The following is a 16049-nucleotide window of genomic DNA, read 5'->3' as shown; positions in this document are numbered from 1 at the left end:
AGTAACCAGTAATCCATAATAAGGATTTTCTTCTCAGTGATTCATCATCTTGCAGTGATATATCTTATTGCAATTATCGTTTACTTATAATTCTCTGGATTTTCTTGTTCAAATTGTTTCATTTGGCAATTAGTATAATATTGATATTATGATGGATTTTGCTTTTATTATCATGATCTCTCATTTAAAACAAGCAGTAATAGTGATAGAGATTAAAAGGAAAAAAAACATTGCCAATTTTTCACTAAAATGAAATAATTGTGCATGTGTGTGCATAGTGTGTACTGTAATTACTACTGGTTTAGAGCAACATTAAAAAAACACAGGTACTAATTCGGGGTTCAGATATGCTAAGCCCTGTTTGCACAGATGTCAAACATCTGCTTCTTCCTCACAGAAAAACAAGGCTCCCATTCTAGCCTGATTTTGTAGGATCAGCATTTCCACACTCAGGTCAAATAACAATTTGAATAAGCCAAAGTTTAGTTCACACTCCTAGACAAAATTGTGAAGACAGCTCCTTCTCACCTTTTCCAAGGCTCTCCTTAACATTTTTGCCCAGAACTGCTACAAAGCAGTCTGTCACTGTTTTTTAAACTCTCGGGCACGTAATTGAGGATAATTCTATACTTGTTTAACTCAGTGGAGGGTCTGCCCTTATAACAGTTGACAGGATTGCTTTCCTGAAAAACTGGAAACACTTCTTTCAGGTTGGCGGAGAAAAATAAGTTTCATACAGCTGAGTCTTCATAAGAATATCTTTCTTTTAAAGATTCATGATAAGAACCATTAGATTCTGCTAGGACAACTATACGAACACAATTTGTTAACATTGTCAAGTATCTAGCGCTGCAGAAAATGCAGATGTACATCCTCAACGCCAAACTCACTGCAAAGGCAGATTTATACATTTTTTTGTTTTCTATAGATATCTACAAAGCAATTTCCTTCTGTAAACATGTTAGGTAACAAATACCTTTTCTTAGTCCATCAAATGCTCAGCATTTAAGAATAGAGGAATATTTTGCTCTAATATTTTTTCTGAAGTTTCTGCACAACAATAAGGCTTCCATCAAAACAAAACTTGGTACTTGAGTCACAACTGATACTGTCTCTGTTTATACTATTCCTTTCTGCATTTATTAGACCACCTTTCTGCTGGTGATATTGGCACCACCAGCTCAGGCCACTGCAGTCTAATACTTTTCAGTGTAAAACCCACTCTGTTTTCTCTTTCCTCTAAGGCAGGTGGGAAATTTTCGGGATTAATTTAAAGGAAAGAGAAAACAAGAACTAATACCTTGCCTAAATTTAAAATTATGGAAAAAGAATTATGCTAAGAAATCTCCACATTTCAAAGCAGAAGCTTCAGTTTCACCTGTGAGTGCTTGGATTGGTGAGAGAAATGTATTTTCCTCTCCACAAGAAAAATCAACTTACATTTTCCTAAAATCAAAAGCCATTGTAAGAGCAGTGTGTATATGTTAAGAGTTTTGAAAACAACTGTACATGCTTCTCCATCTCCTCACAGCTGCAGGTCACCTCTACAGACCAGTGTTTGGAGAGTTTGCAGGTTTGGAGAGCAGAACCCTATCACAATTGCTTTCCTGAGCTGCAGCTGTTGGTTTTGGCTACAGGAGCTTCTGCACTCTCACATAGAGGAACTGAAAGCATGAATACAGGGGCATGGATTCACACAGCGTAAATTCACACACCTGAGATCCTCTACTGAGTATTTCGTCTTGGCTTATCCCTACTCATTGCAGACATTATGCTTTCACTGGAATTCAGGATTTGAAACAGCACCCAGAGTGCAGGAGGTAGTACCACATAAGGCAGACACATAAAGGTGGGAAGCAGAAAAATCACAGACAGTTAACAAATGTGCTGTGGTACAGAGGCTGGCTTCATTTCAGTGCTTTATTACTCACAACACAGAAACCGAATTTGTCAATACGAGGAAAATATTTAAAGGCACTAATGTATGATGAATGCCTAATGGGTCCCCCTTTTCAATGTGGTAAAGTGTACATTTGCCATATGTGCTTTTAAAAGGTTTCCTTTTTAATTACAGCTCAACCCCTAGAGGAAACAAACACTTGAATTTCCATGAAAATCAATTATTATTTCAAGCCCTCAACAACTGTCAAGATGAAACTAAGTTAACAATATATTTGCAATTGTGGTGTTGAGAAAACATATTCCTCCTCAAGTTATGGATTAATCAGTGTGCGCCTAAAGTGATTGCATTTTCCATGGTCTGAAGTAAAAGTTAGTGAAGTACTAATTTTTAGACAGAATTGATGCCTTCCTAAAAAGAAAGGTTTTAAAAAAAACATTTCAATAGATACAGCACTTCAAAAACCACAGAGAGAATCTATAGCTTTCTGATATAGACTACTGGTCAGGAACTCAGCTGTATAGTTATCAAATTAGGAAAATTATTTTGGTGAATGAACAAGAAACAGATGTCAGAGACAATGAACTTTGTCTCTCTGTTTAGAGTCAATAACATATTATGTTGAAGCAATAAGTCACCAACATCAGTAGCAGAAATGTTGAAAAGAAAAGGATAAAAATATGGGAAAAGCCAAAAAGGTAGGAAAGAGACATGTATAACACTGGCAAGTCAAAAGCTGCAATTTTTCATTGTAAAACCATAACTCTTGGGGGGGAGGTGTGTAGGGGAGCAGGGATATATATATATTATGTTATACCTCTTTTACCTTTAGACTACAAAGAAGAAACTCTTTGGCTCCGAAAGGAAGCAGAACCAGGTCAAATTAAAGAGATATGCAGATCTAAGCAAGATCTTGAATAAACCTGATTCAGAATGACTGGGATTTCTAGTGACCCAAATCCCAGCCTGCTGGCTCACATTGTCTGTTCCCCCTCAGGCAGAGTGAGGAACTGGCAGTTAAATAAAATGGATCCAAAGTAAACAGACTGATTTCCACGCCATGCTCGGAATGGTCAGCAAGAGTGGCTTTTGTGCTGTAGTGCACAGGGCAACACAGCATGATTCACTAGCCTTCTCTTTTGAATAAGCAAAAGTCTCTGTTCTCTTTATATCTTATGTCTGCCTAAAAATTAATTTACATCAAAGTTATGAAATGCTCAATAGGACCAAAAATATCAAAATTTCTAGAATAATATAAATAATTACTTTTAAACTAAAAGCAACGAGAGCTCCTCTTAGGAAGCTTATGAACTAGATGATGTTTTCTTAGACTAGTTTAGCTGAATGTACTCTGATGTATCATTCAAGATTGAGAGGTAGAACATGAAGAATCAAGTCTTGACCCTTTTTATTTTATCCTTTGCTACATTTTTGAAGAACAATTACAAAAGTTACTTGACCACCATTTCTATCAATAAGTATTCATTTTGGCTTTTAATCAGAATACAATCAGACATGAATCTAAAACCAAAATACATTATGGTGAACATTTCCTCAAATATTTTACATGGCTTATCAATTTTTAACCAGGTTGCAGATGCACACATCAGAAAACCATGTGTGATGAACTTTCAGTAATGATTTTAATAAGATTTAATAAGATTGGAAGCACAACTATTTGCACTTCAAAATTCTTAAGAATAGTGTTATGGTATGGGAATAAGAGATTAATGGAGATATTGCAAAAAAGATAAATGGCACTACAAGAATACCAGAAAACTGGGGGGATGGGGGAGAAATTAATTGAACCTATACTTTTGATAAATATTTATTTTTTTTCAGAAGAAAAATGCATACTAGTTTGAGCTGTCATTATGCTAACCTATATCCTATTTTTCATATTATTAGTAATACATAATGTGGTAGTTTATATTCAAAAATAAAACCAGAATGTATATACCTCATGTATTTATCCAGAAATACACTAAGGTTACTATGGTTACGAAAAATCCATTACCTTTGAATACAGAATGAAAAAGTTTGACTTAAAGTGTGCACTATTTATTATAGCGATCATCAAGAGCCTTCAGGAGGTTCTCTAACTGGATTCATTTTTCAGTGTCAAAACTGACCCACCACACCAGTAGCTTATGGCCTGTGCAAGGCAAAGAAATTTGAACTATATGAATTTTTAAATATGTTTCATACTAACTCAAGATGCAGAAATGGCTTTGAATTTTAAGATCTTACATTAAGAATAAAGTAGGGTCTTGGTACCCCTTTTCCACATGTTTTTCGATGTGAAATGCTTTATTTTTATTTGTACCTACTACCACATTGAAATTCTGCTGGGTCCAGTATAGTGCTTATGCTGTGCTATGATACTTCTAGTGCAATATTTTGGTTTTTATTTTGTTGGGTTTTGTTTGAATCATGTCTGAACAAATAACTTGGATACTTCATTAAACTACACCAATTACATTAAAATAGGAAGTCAGATTACCATGCTTTACCGTACTGCCAAGTAACAGTCATTTAGCTTCTATGTCATAGTTTAAGAGTACTGATATAATTTGGTTATTGACACATTGCATACTGTTATCAAAAGAAAATGGATTATTAGTTTATGCTTTTAAGATATGAATTAAATATGGGCTATTCAGGAAAGCAACACAGTGTCTCTCTAATTAAGAATATTTAAGGAAGAAAGTAGGAAAATAGATTAAACCTGTACATAATATATTGTTTTCAACAGCTTACAGTTTACTTGTTTTGAGAGCTAGATGGTATGAGATCAAAAAGTTATAAAACCATTAAAAAGATGACTCAGGTCCTGTGAAAGAGAACAACACAGCATAAGATTTAGCTACACCACAGTAACATTGATTTCTGAGAGTCCCAAAAGAGTTTTATATGAAGTATTCTTTAAAAAATGGAACCCAACAGGGTTTAAAATGCATCCAGTCAATTTTAAAATTCTTTTTCTTTTCCTCTGAAGTGAGTCTGTCATATAATTATTCATAGCAACTACAAGATATCCATCTGACATGCTACCTAGCAGAGAACTCACCTTTTACAATATAATTAGTTCCATTTCCAAAGTAAATTGGTACTCCATTCATATATAACGTATATTGTGTAATAATACCATTCGGTGTTTTGGGTGGACTCCAACTCATCATCAGGAACGTGGGAAAGGATATCGCTGTGGGTGACTGCACATCTTCAGGGGCTGGTGAAATAAACATATAACATTATATTATATTATATTATATTATATTATATTATATTATATTATATTATATTATATTATATTATATTATATTATATTATATTATATTATATTATATTATATTTCCACAAATAATAAATAATTTCAGTGAGCAGCTACTACAATAATGATTTTTGGTAAAGTTGAAATTTCAGAAAAGATTTTATGCTTGCAACATACCAGCATTTTGAGAACTCTGCGAACACTGAGGTTTCCTAGCCAAACAGAAACTTCTATGCAAGACAAGTATATACTCTTTGCTTTTTAGGAGAATAATTATGCTCATATAATTTTATCTTTCCAGCTTGATAACACTGAGCAAGGGGAGGGGTACATGATTATAGTACAGTCCTTTTTAATACAAATGATTTTCTTTTCCTTCATGCTTTTTATTCCTAACTACAAAGTGATCATTCTTTCTAATCACAAACGTAGATGCTGTATTCTTAGGTACTACCCCTTATTTCAGACTTTTCATAATTCAATACACTTAGTAATGTTTGTTTAGTGTAGATTTTTATGTATATAATATACTGGAAGTTGGAAATGGATAATAATTTAAAAGTCGAGTTCTCTCACTGTTCCAATGAGTTATGTGCTAGAACCACAAGCAATCCCACTGAATATCGCAAGGGGAGCAGAAGTCAGGCCTTAGTCTGGGAGGAATATCTTGTAATTTACAAGCTCTGTGCTAGCAATTTAAAACAATAACTAGCAGTGGCTGGCAATGTGAAAACAATATAAGGTAATGAATGTTTCAATAGGGAAAGAGGGATAGCTGGAGGGTGTGATATGGTGTCTGTCTTCTGTTTCATCAATTTATTGTTACTAAGAGCATGCAACAAGAGCATCCAAAAATAGAAACTCCAAACATTGAGTTTTTGTTCAATTCTTCTGAGGGATAATACACATGTTCCCCATGGCTTTATTTGATCTCGGGGGGGGGGGGGGAGGGAGAGAATAATAATAATAAAAAAAAAAATCCGTTCTTGCCTAAACCTTCTCAGTATGACAGTATGTCTGAAAATAGTGGATGTTTTTCCCAAATTCATGTAAGAATTCCTGCTTTATTCACTAAGCTGAGAAAATAAGACAAACAACTTATTTTTAATTACTATATTACACCAGAAAGAAATATATAATACTGTATTTCATGTTTACATCATGATGTCCATTAACTATTTGGCGGTCAGAGGCTATATCCTCTCATGGATAATGTCCCCAGACAAACTCAGTTTATTTAGAACTTCCAAGAAGGGATAATTGGATTTTGATTTGATCAGTGCTGCTGGCAGTTGCTAACATGTTCACATCAAAATGCTGTTCTAGCAATGTTAGACTGCAATCTTCAGGACTGTCCTCATCAGGACAACGCCTTGCATGACTACCTGCTTTGGCAGCAGTTCAACACTCCAGCACTCTTTTAATCATTATGGTTGTAATTCACATAATTTCATGCTAAGATTTTATTTGTTTTATTGGTACGGTATTACTACCCAGTTTACATGAGAAGATAAAACAAAGAACTGTGGAAGGGAGGGAATTTTGAAAACTGCTCCACATCACGGAAGATTAACTACTGTCCTATAAACACATATCAAAGTCTTCAACATTCTATTGGTGTAAATTTGGAGTAACTGATTATTTTAAGTGGATTAACATGGCTTTAGGATCATAGAACCAGGGGATGTGGACTTAAAGCTTAATTAAGAATGGAGTTAGATATGTCACAGGTATTTGGAGAGTGTTTTCTCCAGTAATGGATGTGTATCACTTAACAACGTCATCTCTAAAGTCAAAACTGTAATGTATTTTCTGTTTCTTCCTGCTCTAGTTCTTAATGTAAGCACAGAAAATATTAATCTACATTCACAACCTTTAAGTTTGAGCACAAAAACAAGTAAGTGTTTAGAAAAAAAAAAAAAAAAAGGGAAAAATCTGAACAGTGGTTAATAAATAACTCAATCAGCATTTGGAGGTTTCATCACACTGAAATAATTGTTGCCTATAGCTGGTGGTTAGCAGTTAAAAGAAACCATGGAAATCAACCATTTGATTCTCAATTTCATACTGTGCCATACAATCAATTCTTTTTAGTCAGACTGTCTCTAGATTTACTTCTGAGCCATAGTAAAATGAGGAAGCTTTCATTAATCTTTCAGATGCTTCATATTAATGACAAGGCTCTTGCATGAACAATGTAACAGCAATTAAAAAGCCCATTAATCTGCATTACAGCTATTAAAGATGCATGTCATTAAAGGGTATGGAGTTTGATTCATTTTCGCACCCCCCCAAAAAATGGAGCAATTATGGTCTGGCAATGCACTTTGTCATCAAATTAGGTTGGGGTTTTCCAGCAAATGGCTTTGCAGCATTTAGCTCTTCTCCTGTTTTATTATTCATGACTGAAATGTGGAAGTCAAGACCTTTGAAATTACTTTACCTTCTTGTGGAGTGGAGATGTTCAATGCATGCAAGCTCTCAGTACAGCCAGCCAAAGTGCAAACAGTTAGGGTTACAGCATAGTTCGTGAAGGGATGCAAGCCTGTCAATACGCCTGCAACAGAAGAAAGCAAGGTGTTATGCATGTACAGTGTACAGACTGATTACATACACACATAGACAGAAGTAAAAAAAAAAAAAAATTGAAGTTTTCTGTTACAGGCTTCCACTTGTGTGGGCTGAAAAGAAAAATGACTTTAAGGTTTCATTCCTATTATGTCACGACTTAAATTTTGCAAAATAAATTAAGAGTAAAAGGTATTTTATTCCATTCTTAATACTAATCATGCAGCTAAGTTTCTTTAGTTATGCTCACTATAACAGATAGTACTTCAAGATCGAGATGTATATTTTAATACAACAATTACAATAAAGGAGTTGTTTTTTTTTTTTTTAGTCCCTGCTTCACAGTATTTTTTTCAGTTATTGATTTTGGCTTTCCAAGGAATTTTCACTGTCTCCTAGAATAATTTTTTTTTAATGCTTTCTCTCCAATGTTGCCCCTATTCATCCATAAACTGAAATCTCTTTTTTTGCATGAAACATCCCACTTGTGTTGCCATTACTTCAGTGGCAGCATATAGAACATATACTTGCTATACTACTACAGTAACATAATTAAGGTGACATAATTCAGGTATCCAAGTGTTTACAAGAAAAAAAAAGATCTGTAATTTTATGCTTTTTCAAGTCCTGCTTATGTTAGTGAAGAGAAGTTGCTAGATTCCCATGTATCAATCAGCTCATTGTTGTAGCGAATACAAAAAAGCACTGCTTACCACGTCAAAAAGTTAAACAATATTTTTGAACTGCTATATACAAAAGAACTACATGGAAAAAAATGTGGCTTACAGAAATTTTCAGAACCATCAGCAGTTCTCATTTCAATGTAGGTCTGACAATAAAGTAATATGGAATGAAAATGCAGTAGTAATTAAAACAAGGCCAATTCATGTCAAGTTTTATTTCAAACCATGTTCTCACCTCAACTCCCACAGCTTTTAGTAAAATCAATGAGATGTTTCATTAAAAAACAAAACAAAACAAAAACTTATAGCAAACTATGTTATTTTGGAACTGTCCAACACTGGGGTTTTGCAAAGCAGCTTCAAAACAACAGTACCTCAGAGAACCATAATTCTTGGTCAAATGTCCCATAGTACAATTAGGCTGCAACCCTCAGCATTAGATGTACAGAAACAGGTAGAAGAAATTAGTTATTATTATTACTCTTCCATGAGTTCCTACACAGAAAGCAACAAAACTTTGGGTTTCATTAGAAATGTCTTTTTTTCCCCACATAAGCCATTTATACTGACAAAAAGTGCCCAGAGAATTCTATGTTGGAAGTTAACAGCTACAGCAAAAATATATTATTTTCTGAGTGGGACAATAAAAGTCTGTGAATGTGTATATTGTGTTTACTAACAGATGTGTTCATATGGAAAATATGATATTAGCTTTCACTGGATTATTAATGTTTGTGTCTTCTCTTGTAATTAATACAAAACTTCAAAGGTTGGCATCGCAATCATCTTTCTGCTTAAATTCTCTGATGTCCAGTTATAGCTGTACACACAAAGAGATATTCAGAAATAATCACTTTTACTTCAGAGTAGTGTTAAACTAAAACCAGTTGATCAGAATCTGCTCTCTCTGGTTATAGTTTCGATTTTGTAAATCCCTAGTTAACAGTGGAAAGCTGTACTGCCATCTTACTATCTAATGTAAATGCAACAGGAAAGAAAATGAATGTTGTCTCAGCCACCATGCCAGTAATCTTCCTGTGATTGAAGGCAAATATTTTTAAAAGCATTCAGAAAAGTAGAATATAGGAAGTAATTATGTTTTAAATCATTACTATCTCTGTTAAGCAGGAATATTGCAATCTACAGTAAATTCTCCAGCACAGAAATTTCATCAAAAACCCATCTTTTCTGCATAAGACGTAGTACAAAGCACTTATTTCCAGATCACAGAGAGTTAAACAGGGGAAAGTATAAAATGTACTATTGAAATTACCTTCAGCAAATAAAAACATGCAGAAACCAAATCCTCTAACTGTGACATTTGCAAGTTCTCGGTCAAGAGGAGCACGGTACATTGTATATGCCATCTCTCTATTCACTCTGCTATGCTTTAGGAAGCAATTTAGTTTTATTTGTATGTATGTTTAGCACTTGTAGCATTCTTTTCTTGTGAAGCAGTGAATTAACGCTCCTTGTATTTCCTGATGGAAGACATTCTGTGGGGTCACCAATGGCTTCAGGCACTGAGAGGTGCAGTAGCACATATCCAAAAAGATGCCTGTAGCCATAGACAGTTTAAATTAGGCTGTTTGCTTTACTTTTGACAAAGTAGAAAGGTTTTATATAGAGCACCTGCAGCACAACAGAGTGTACATTACATAGGTAGGTTTGTGAAGGGCAGTAAGAATTTGAAAAAAAAAAAAACAAAACAAAAACCTTTTGCAACAGGAGATTTACATTAAAAAAAATATTCTGCAGAGACAGCAACCTAAAAATAATTTGTTCATTTCCTAATTAATGTTTTTCCTTCACATGTACTCTTGCACTGTTTTGTTTCAACAAAGAAACAGATGTGCTGAAGGTAGGCAATAGAAAGTGCACAGATTTTATTTACATACTTCAGCAAACTACTTTTTTCTCAGCTGCCAACCTATCTGTTTGGCCAGCATCCACCGTAATCTGTTCTCCTTCATTATGTTAATCTGTGGGCGGAAAGATTTCTGTCATCTTCAAATCGCTTGTACAGCAATGGTAAACACCTTGGCCTGTCTGTAATTGGACAGGTGTCTGCATTCGTGTCACCCGGCTTTTAATTCAATTAAAGAACTGGCTGCTCTGCTCTCATTACCCACTCATTTCCTCTGCACTTTTAGTCAGTCAGTGAAATTTACACTCAGTGCCTGACTATCTTTGAGTACAAAGTCAGCAATCCCATCGCAAAGATCATCACTGATAAACGTGAATTAATTTATACCACAGCAAAATAAATTTTGCAGTAAAAAAAACAGCCTATGATCCAATCAAGTTGGTTGACAGCTTTAACAAATTTCCCTAACTCCTCAATTATCAGACTCTCAGACTGGCATCTCTTGTCTATACTCAATAATTGCTGGTCTGAGAAGAAGAGTCCATCCGGCTTTCCAAGACGGGATGCTAACAAAGCAAAATTTGGCCACAACCACACTTGCGTATATTCTATTACTGTTAACAGGAGAGAGGGAGATAAATTGTCACTTTAATCAGGAGATAGAATTAGAGGCAACATCAATATTTAAGAAGAGGGTCAGCCTCTCACATTTGGGATATGAGTCCCATTCATTCAGCTTGCCTCTACAGAGCAGCTGAATCCATCTAGGTTTAAAATGTACATCATAGACTATGTTCCAAGCCTTAAAATCCACATGGGGAGTTGGAGATGGTAAATCATTCTAACACACCACTCCTATCTGCCCACTCCAAGAACCTTTGGAAATAAATTAAAGTTCTAACACAGACATTTTGACACAGTGACCCCATGAAACTGAATAATGTCATTTGTTAAATACGAATGTAAAGTTAACAGTCTAAAAGAGTGATCTGGAATCACACCTAGAACATTAAGCCCACTTTATATGCAAAACTAGTATTTAATTTTCTATACTTTTATTTAAATGATCTTTAATTATTTGCAATATTTAAAGTTGAGGTTTAGAGTTGTGTCAGAGAGAAAATGCTAATTTCATTCTTGCAGATAAGGGATAAAAACCTTAACATGGACAGTAGAAAAGGGTCAACAATTAATTTATGGTAAAATGGATGCATGGACTAGTCAGAGTTAGTTGCATCTTTATAACCACTCCATTCATCATTCTAATGCATACAGCATATAAGAAGATTAAATATCCACCTTCTTCCTTTAACTTCTCCATAAAACAGGTATTTCTTTTGTTCAGTACATCTAAAAGGGAGGTCTCGTATATTTAGGTAGCTCAGCCACATTTCACAGTATTCTGGCAGATTTTGAGTGGGAAAGTAGTACTTCTCATTGAAGAAAAAAAAAAATTGGTTTACCCCTAAGGTATGAGGGCTAATATTCTGTTCACAAACACTGACAAATAGATTCCAAGGCAATTGTATTTTAGCAACTTCCTCATCCAGATAAAAGACTTCTATGAAAGCAGCTGCCTCACTGTTCCAATCTACCATCCTGCTTTTTCAGAAAGTTGCTTCAAAACACCACCAGGTCTTCAGAGACAGAGAGACACGCTTGCCTATGGTAACTTCTAGAGCTTTTATTCTGCATAATGAACTGGTTAAACAAATATAAATTTAAGTGAGTTTTAAAAAATACATTTATTCAAGGAGCCTTCCCACAAAAGCAAAACTAAACCCACTCACCCACACTCACAACTCACACAAGAAGGCTATTTAATCTTACAGATATAACACAAACACTGAAATCCTTTTCCTCACTTCCACAAAAGCTAAGACAGTGGAAGAGTACCATTTTGCAAGGCTAGTTCAATTTTTTTTTTTTAAAGACAAATTTACCTAATTTTAATAATAGTAACCAGGCACTATTTTCATATGCAGCCTGAAAACTCAGCTCTGCTGCTGAATAATAAGATTCCCAAAGTCAATCACAGAGCTTACCCACAAAAATACCATTTGTTTCACAAGTTGAGTGTATTTTTGCCAAAGGGACTTCTTCTTGCCAGATTTTTTTATTGTTTCTTCCCTAACACTCTACTTCCTAAGGACCTGTTTTGAAATACATATATTGCAGTCGAAACAAAACAACACTTCACCTTAAAGATTTACCTTAATTCTTGTTCAAGCTCTTAAAGAAAAATTACCAAATCTCCCCTTCCCAAACCTAAAGATTATTTAGCCAACTTGAATGCCTGAGGTCATACAGCATCTGTCTAACAAAGTCACTTGTGTGTCGAGATGCATCATTGCCACAGTACACTTAATCACAGTCCACTGACCAGAAAAGGAAGTCCTCAACTGACTTTGTGGTTTTCGACAGATTGTAGCAAAAATTGTTTAAGTACATGCCTCTTCTGCATACGTATTTCTGGACTGAAAGCCTGTGCACATCAATCTGTCGCGTACATCTGCATTTTTAAAGCATCTTCTCATATGACTCTTTATGACTCTCATGAGTCATAAAATTTTGAGGAATTATTGAACAAGAGGGCACCTGTTTCAACGCTTTGGCTTATAAGAATAATAATAAAAAAAAAGGTTTACTTCAGTTACCGGATTTCTGTTGCTTGGAAGACCCTTTTTTTTCCCCAACAGAAACATTTCATAACCAACCATATACAAGCTCCACTGGCCTTGAAGATGCAATTCAGGCTGCAGAGGTTCAAGGAAGCCTGTTACATTCCCCATAACAGAGGACAACTCTCTGGCTGCTTTAATTTGCAGAAAACCTTAGCCTAACAGTCCAATTTTGCACCGAGAGTTAACTAACCGCATAGAGTATTGGTTCTGTAATATCTATCACTATGTTACTCCTGATCCTTCCAGATAACTTTATCATTGTTCATTTTCTGCAGGATGTTCAATTTTACAAGTTTGCAGGGAGAGAAAGAAATACTGTTAACTTTTTTGCAAACTTTTTTGGATATATCTATAAAAACCATATTAATAATCCTTTCTGTTCTCATAAATATTAAGTAGATTTATTTTTATTAATAAAAGTATTAGTATGTAGCTAAGAGTTGATGCAATTTTGATAAAATGTTCAGGTTTATTTCATTAGACAATTTACATTCATTATGAATAAATTTATACAACAGCATTGGCCTGTAAACAAGATCCATTTAGGTCTAAACTCAATCAAGTTAGAACCCTAATATTGCAGAATATTATTATCATTTATGTTTTAAAATGCATATGTTGGAAAGATATGCTAATCTGCTAGAGCCAGCTAAATGAAAGGAGAATCTGCCACTCTGATTTAGAGTCATTAGGAGGTCAAGCACCACCTGACAACTCACAGAAACCTAATGGGCATAGACAGATCTATCGGCTCCCCTATGTTGCATTAGCTGCCACAGTCAAACAGGGATTTGAGCAGGGGCTCACATGCAGCTTCTGGTACACCCCTTCAGTTGCTCCCACTCAGAGAGGTGTGCACACATGTGAGCAAGAGAGAGGGAGAAACCAAATCTTAAGACACTCACAGTGACACAACAGGTCAACAATGAGCATCACAGCCCTAAATCATTACATGGGTCTCAGCATGTGATATCCCTTTGTGTGGGAAGGATGCATAGAGTATTCCACATCTAGCACATTGTGGCATGGCGCTGTAAAGCACGTACCATCATTCTTCTGGCTATGGGAAACATTCAGATGTTCTCTGTCACCTATCTGTGCTTCCAACCAAAGGTTCCTTCTACCAAATGACAATAAAGAGAAAAAATTTACCTGAAAATTACAATCATCCTTGTATTTCAGCGTGATTCAAGCACCTGATGAAGCGGTTCCTGAAAATCATACTTTCAATACAAAGTTTCAGCTTTTATTACTTCAAATGTTCTGTCAGATTTTAGTTCTAAGTAAATACAAGCTAAATATACCAAACTTGGTTAGTACATTGTGGTTTTTTTGTATCTACATGAAAAGTTTTAGAACATTAGGAATTCGTCCCAACTTGGAGTAGAGATTTGGGAATCCTAGTGCTCTGGCCCTGTGTATACTTACATTAGTTGGTTTGCAATTCTTTTCTGCAAATTTACAAAAATGTCATTAACTGCAGCGTAAGAGTGTTTTGAGTGTAAAATATTTGCACAAACCAAGAGTTTTCAAGTAATTTCAAGTACATGAAAGTCACATCCAAGTAATTCATTAATAGTTGCATGTGGCAAACTACCTGGCTGAGCTAAATTGCTCACGGGCCCCATGTAGGTCAAAGTACCCTAAAGAAAACAATATTTTCTAAGAGACACCACAGAGAGTAAACTCTCATTTCAGGCTTGCCCTGCCAGCATAGGCTCTCCCTGGCCTATGTTGTGGCCATTCTCAGCTCCCGGCCTGTGGAGAGCAGCTGGCTCCTGGCTGTTTGCCCCAGGCCTTGCGGGGCCCCAAGTGGTACCATGGGACCTGGCCCTGGGGTGCCTGCCGCAGGCCCCGTGACTCCCAAACCCCACCAAAGGCAGTGGTCACTGCACAAGGCCAGTCTCAGCACCTCAAGGCTGCTTTGGCAGTGCCTGCTCGGGCCCAGTAGAGCTCTCCCTGAGAGGGAGAACCTCTCAGCCAGCAGTGTTTTCCTGAGCACAGGCATGTGCCAGCCTGGCAGTGAGCTTCCCCTGGGCCCGTGGCCCTGCCAGTGAGCCTGGGACTATCAGCCGCTGGCAAGAGGCTCCATCTCCTCTTCGGAGAGACTCCCTAGCTAGAGCGCTTTCAAAGCCAAGGCAGAGAGAAGCCACTTTGATTAACCATATTAAATCATTAAATTAACTTTTCCTGAGATATTCATCTGCCAAGCATAAAAGACTAAAAGGTGAAAAGTAATTACAAACACATGTCAGGGGAAGGAGGGAACATTCAGGGCATTCAGAAGGGAAGCCCTTGACAACAATTTTCTCCTTATCACACGTGCAGCCACAACTTCAGCACTCGGCTACTGCGGCAATGGCACAGGCAGGATGAACCTCAAAAAGTATACAAAATTAAAAGAGGAGTCTGTAATAGGAATACCAAATGTTTGTGAATTCTTTTGCAGGATATTTTGTTTAAATATTTACAGATTTTGCTAGCTTTCTTCACTGCCCATAACTGCGGGCTGGTAAAATTTAGAGACTTGTGGATCTCCTGAATTCTACAATGTGAGCGATCTGAATTATGATATGTTTTTCTTGAATGTGCTTGACAAGTGAAGAGTTAGATGATTGTGATCAGTGGCACAAAATCCTGTTAGAGGCAAGACAGCTGTGGCATACACCAGGGGTTGATACTGGGGCTGATACTGTTCAACATCTTCAGTAATGACCTTGATGACGGGGGAAGTGTGCACCCTCAGCAAGTTTGTGGACGATACAAACAGGCCACTAAGATAATAAAGGGACTGGATCATGTCTCTTATGAGGAGATGCTGAGAGAGCTGGGACTGATCAGCCCAGAAAAGAGAAGGCTCAGGGTTATCTATCAATGTGTATGAACACCTGATGGGAGGAAACAAAGAAGAAGCAGCCAGACTCTGCTTAGTAGTGCCCAGTGATAGGACAAGAGTCAATGGGCACAAATTGAAATACATGAAATTCCACCTGAACACAGAAAACACTTCTTTACTGTGAGGGTGGTGCAACACTGGAACAGGCTTCCCATAGAGGAATATCTCCATCTATGA

General features: G+C 36.2%; 1 protein-coding gene across 1 annotated transcript in view; it reads right to left on the bottom strand.

Moving 5' to 3' along the window:
• The window catches only part of USH2A (usherin), a 386243-nt gene that overhangs the window by 204209 nt on the left and 165985 nt on the right, over nucleotides 1-16049 (bottom strand). The window contains exons 30-31 of the mRNA XM_086744172.1: nucleotides 7618-7731; nucleotides 4971-5132 (exon numbers count right to left, since the gene is read on the bottom strand). Of these exons, the coding sequence (XP_086600298.1) occupies nucleotides 4971-5132; nucleotides 7618-7731 (276 nt within the window). The remainder of the gene's footprint in view (nucleotides 1-4970; nucleotides 5133-7617; nucleotides 7732-16049) is intronic.

Source organism: Chlamydotis macqueenii, chromosome 3 (genome assembly GCF_036417535.1).
Source record: "Chlamydotis macqueenii isolate bChlMac1 chromosome 3, bChlMac1.mat, whole genome shotgun sequence".
Lineage (NCBI taxonomy): Eukaryota > Metazoa > Chordata > Aves > Otidiformes > Otididae > Chlamydotis > Chlamydotis macqueenii.
The sequence above is the reverse complement of the archived record's forward strand: the minus strand, read 5'-3'. Positions and strand labels throughout refer to the sequence as shown.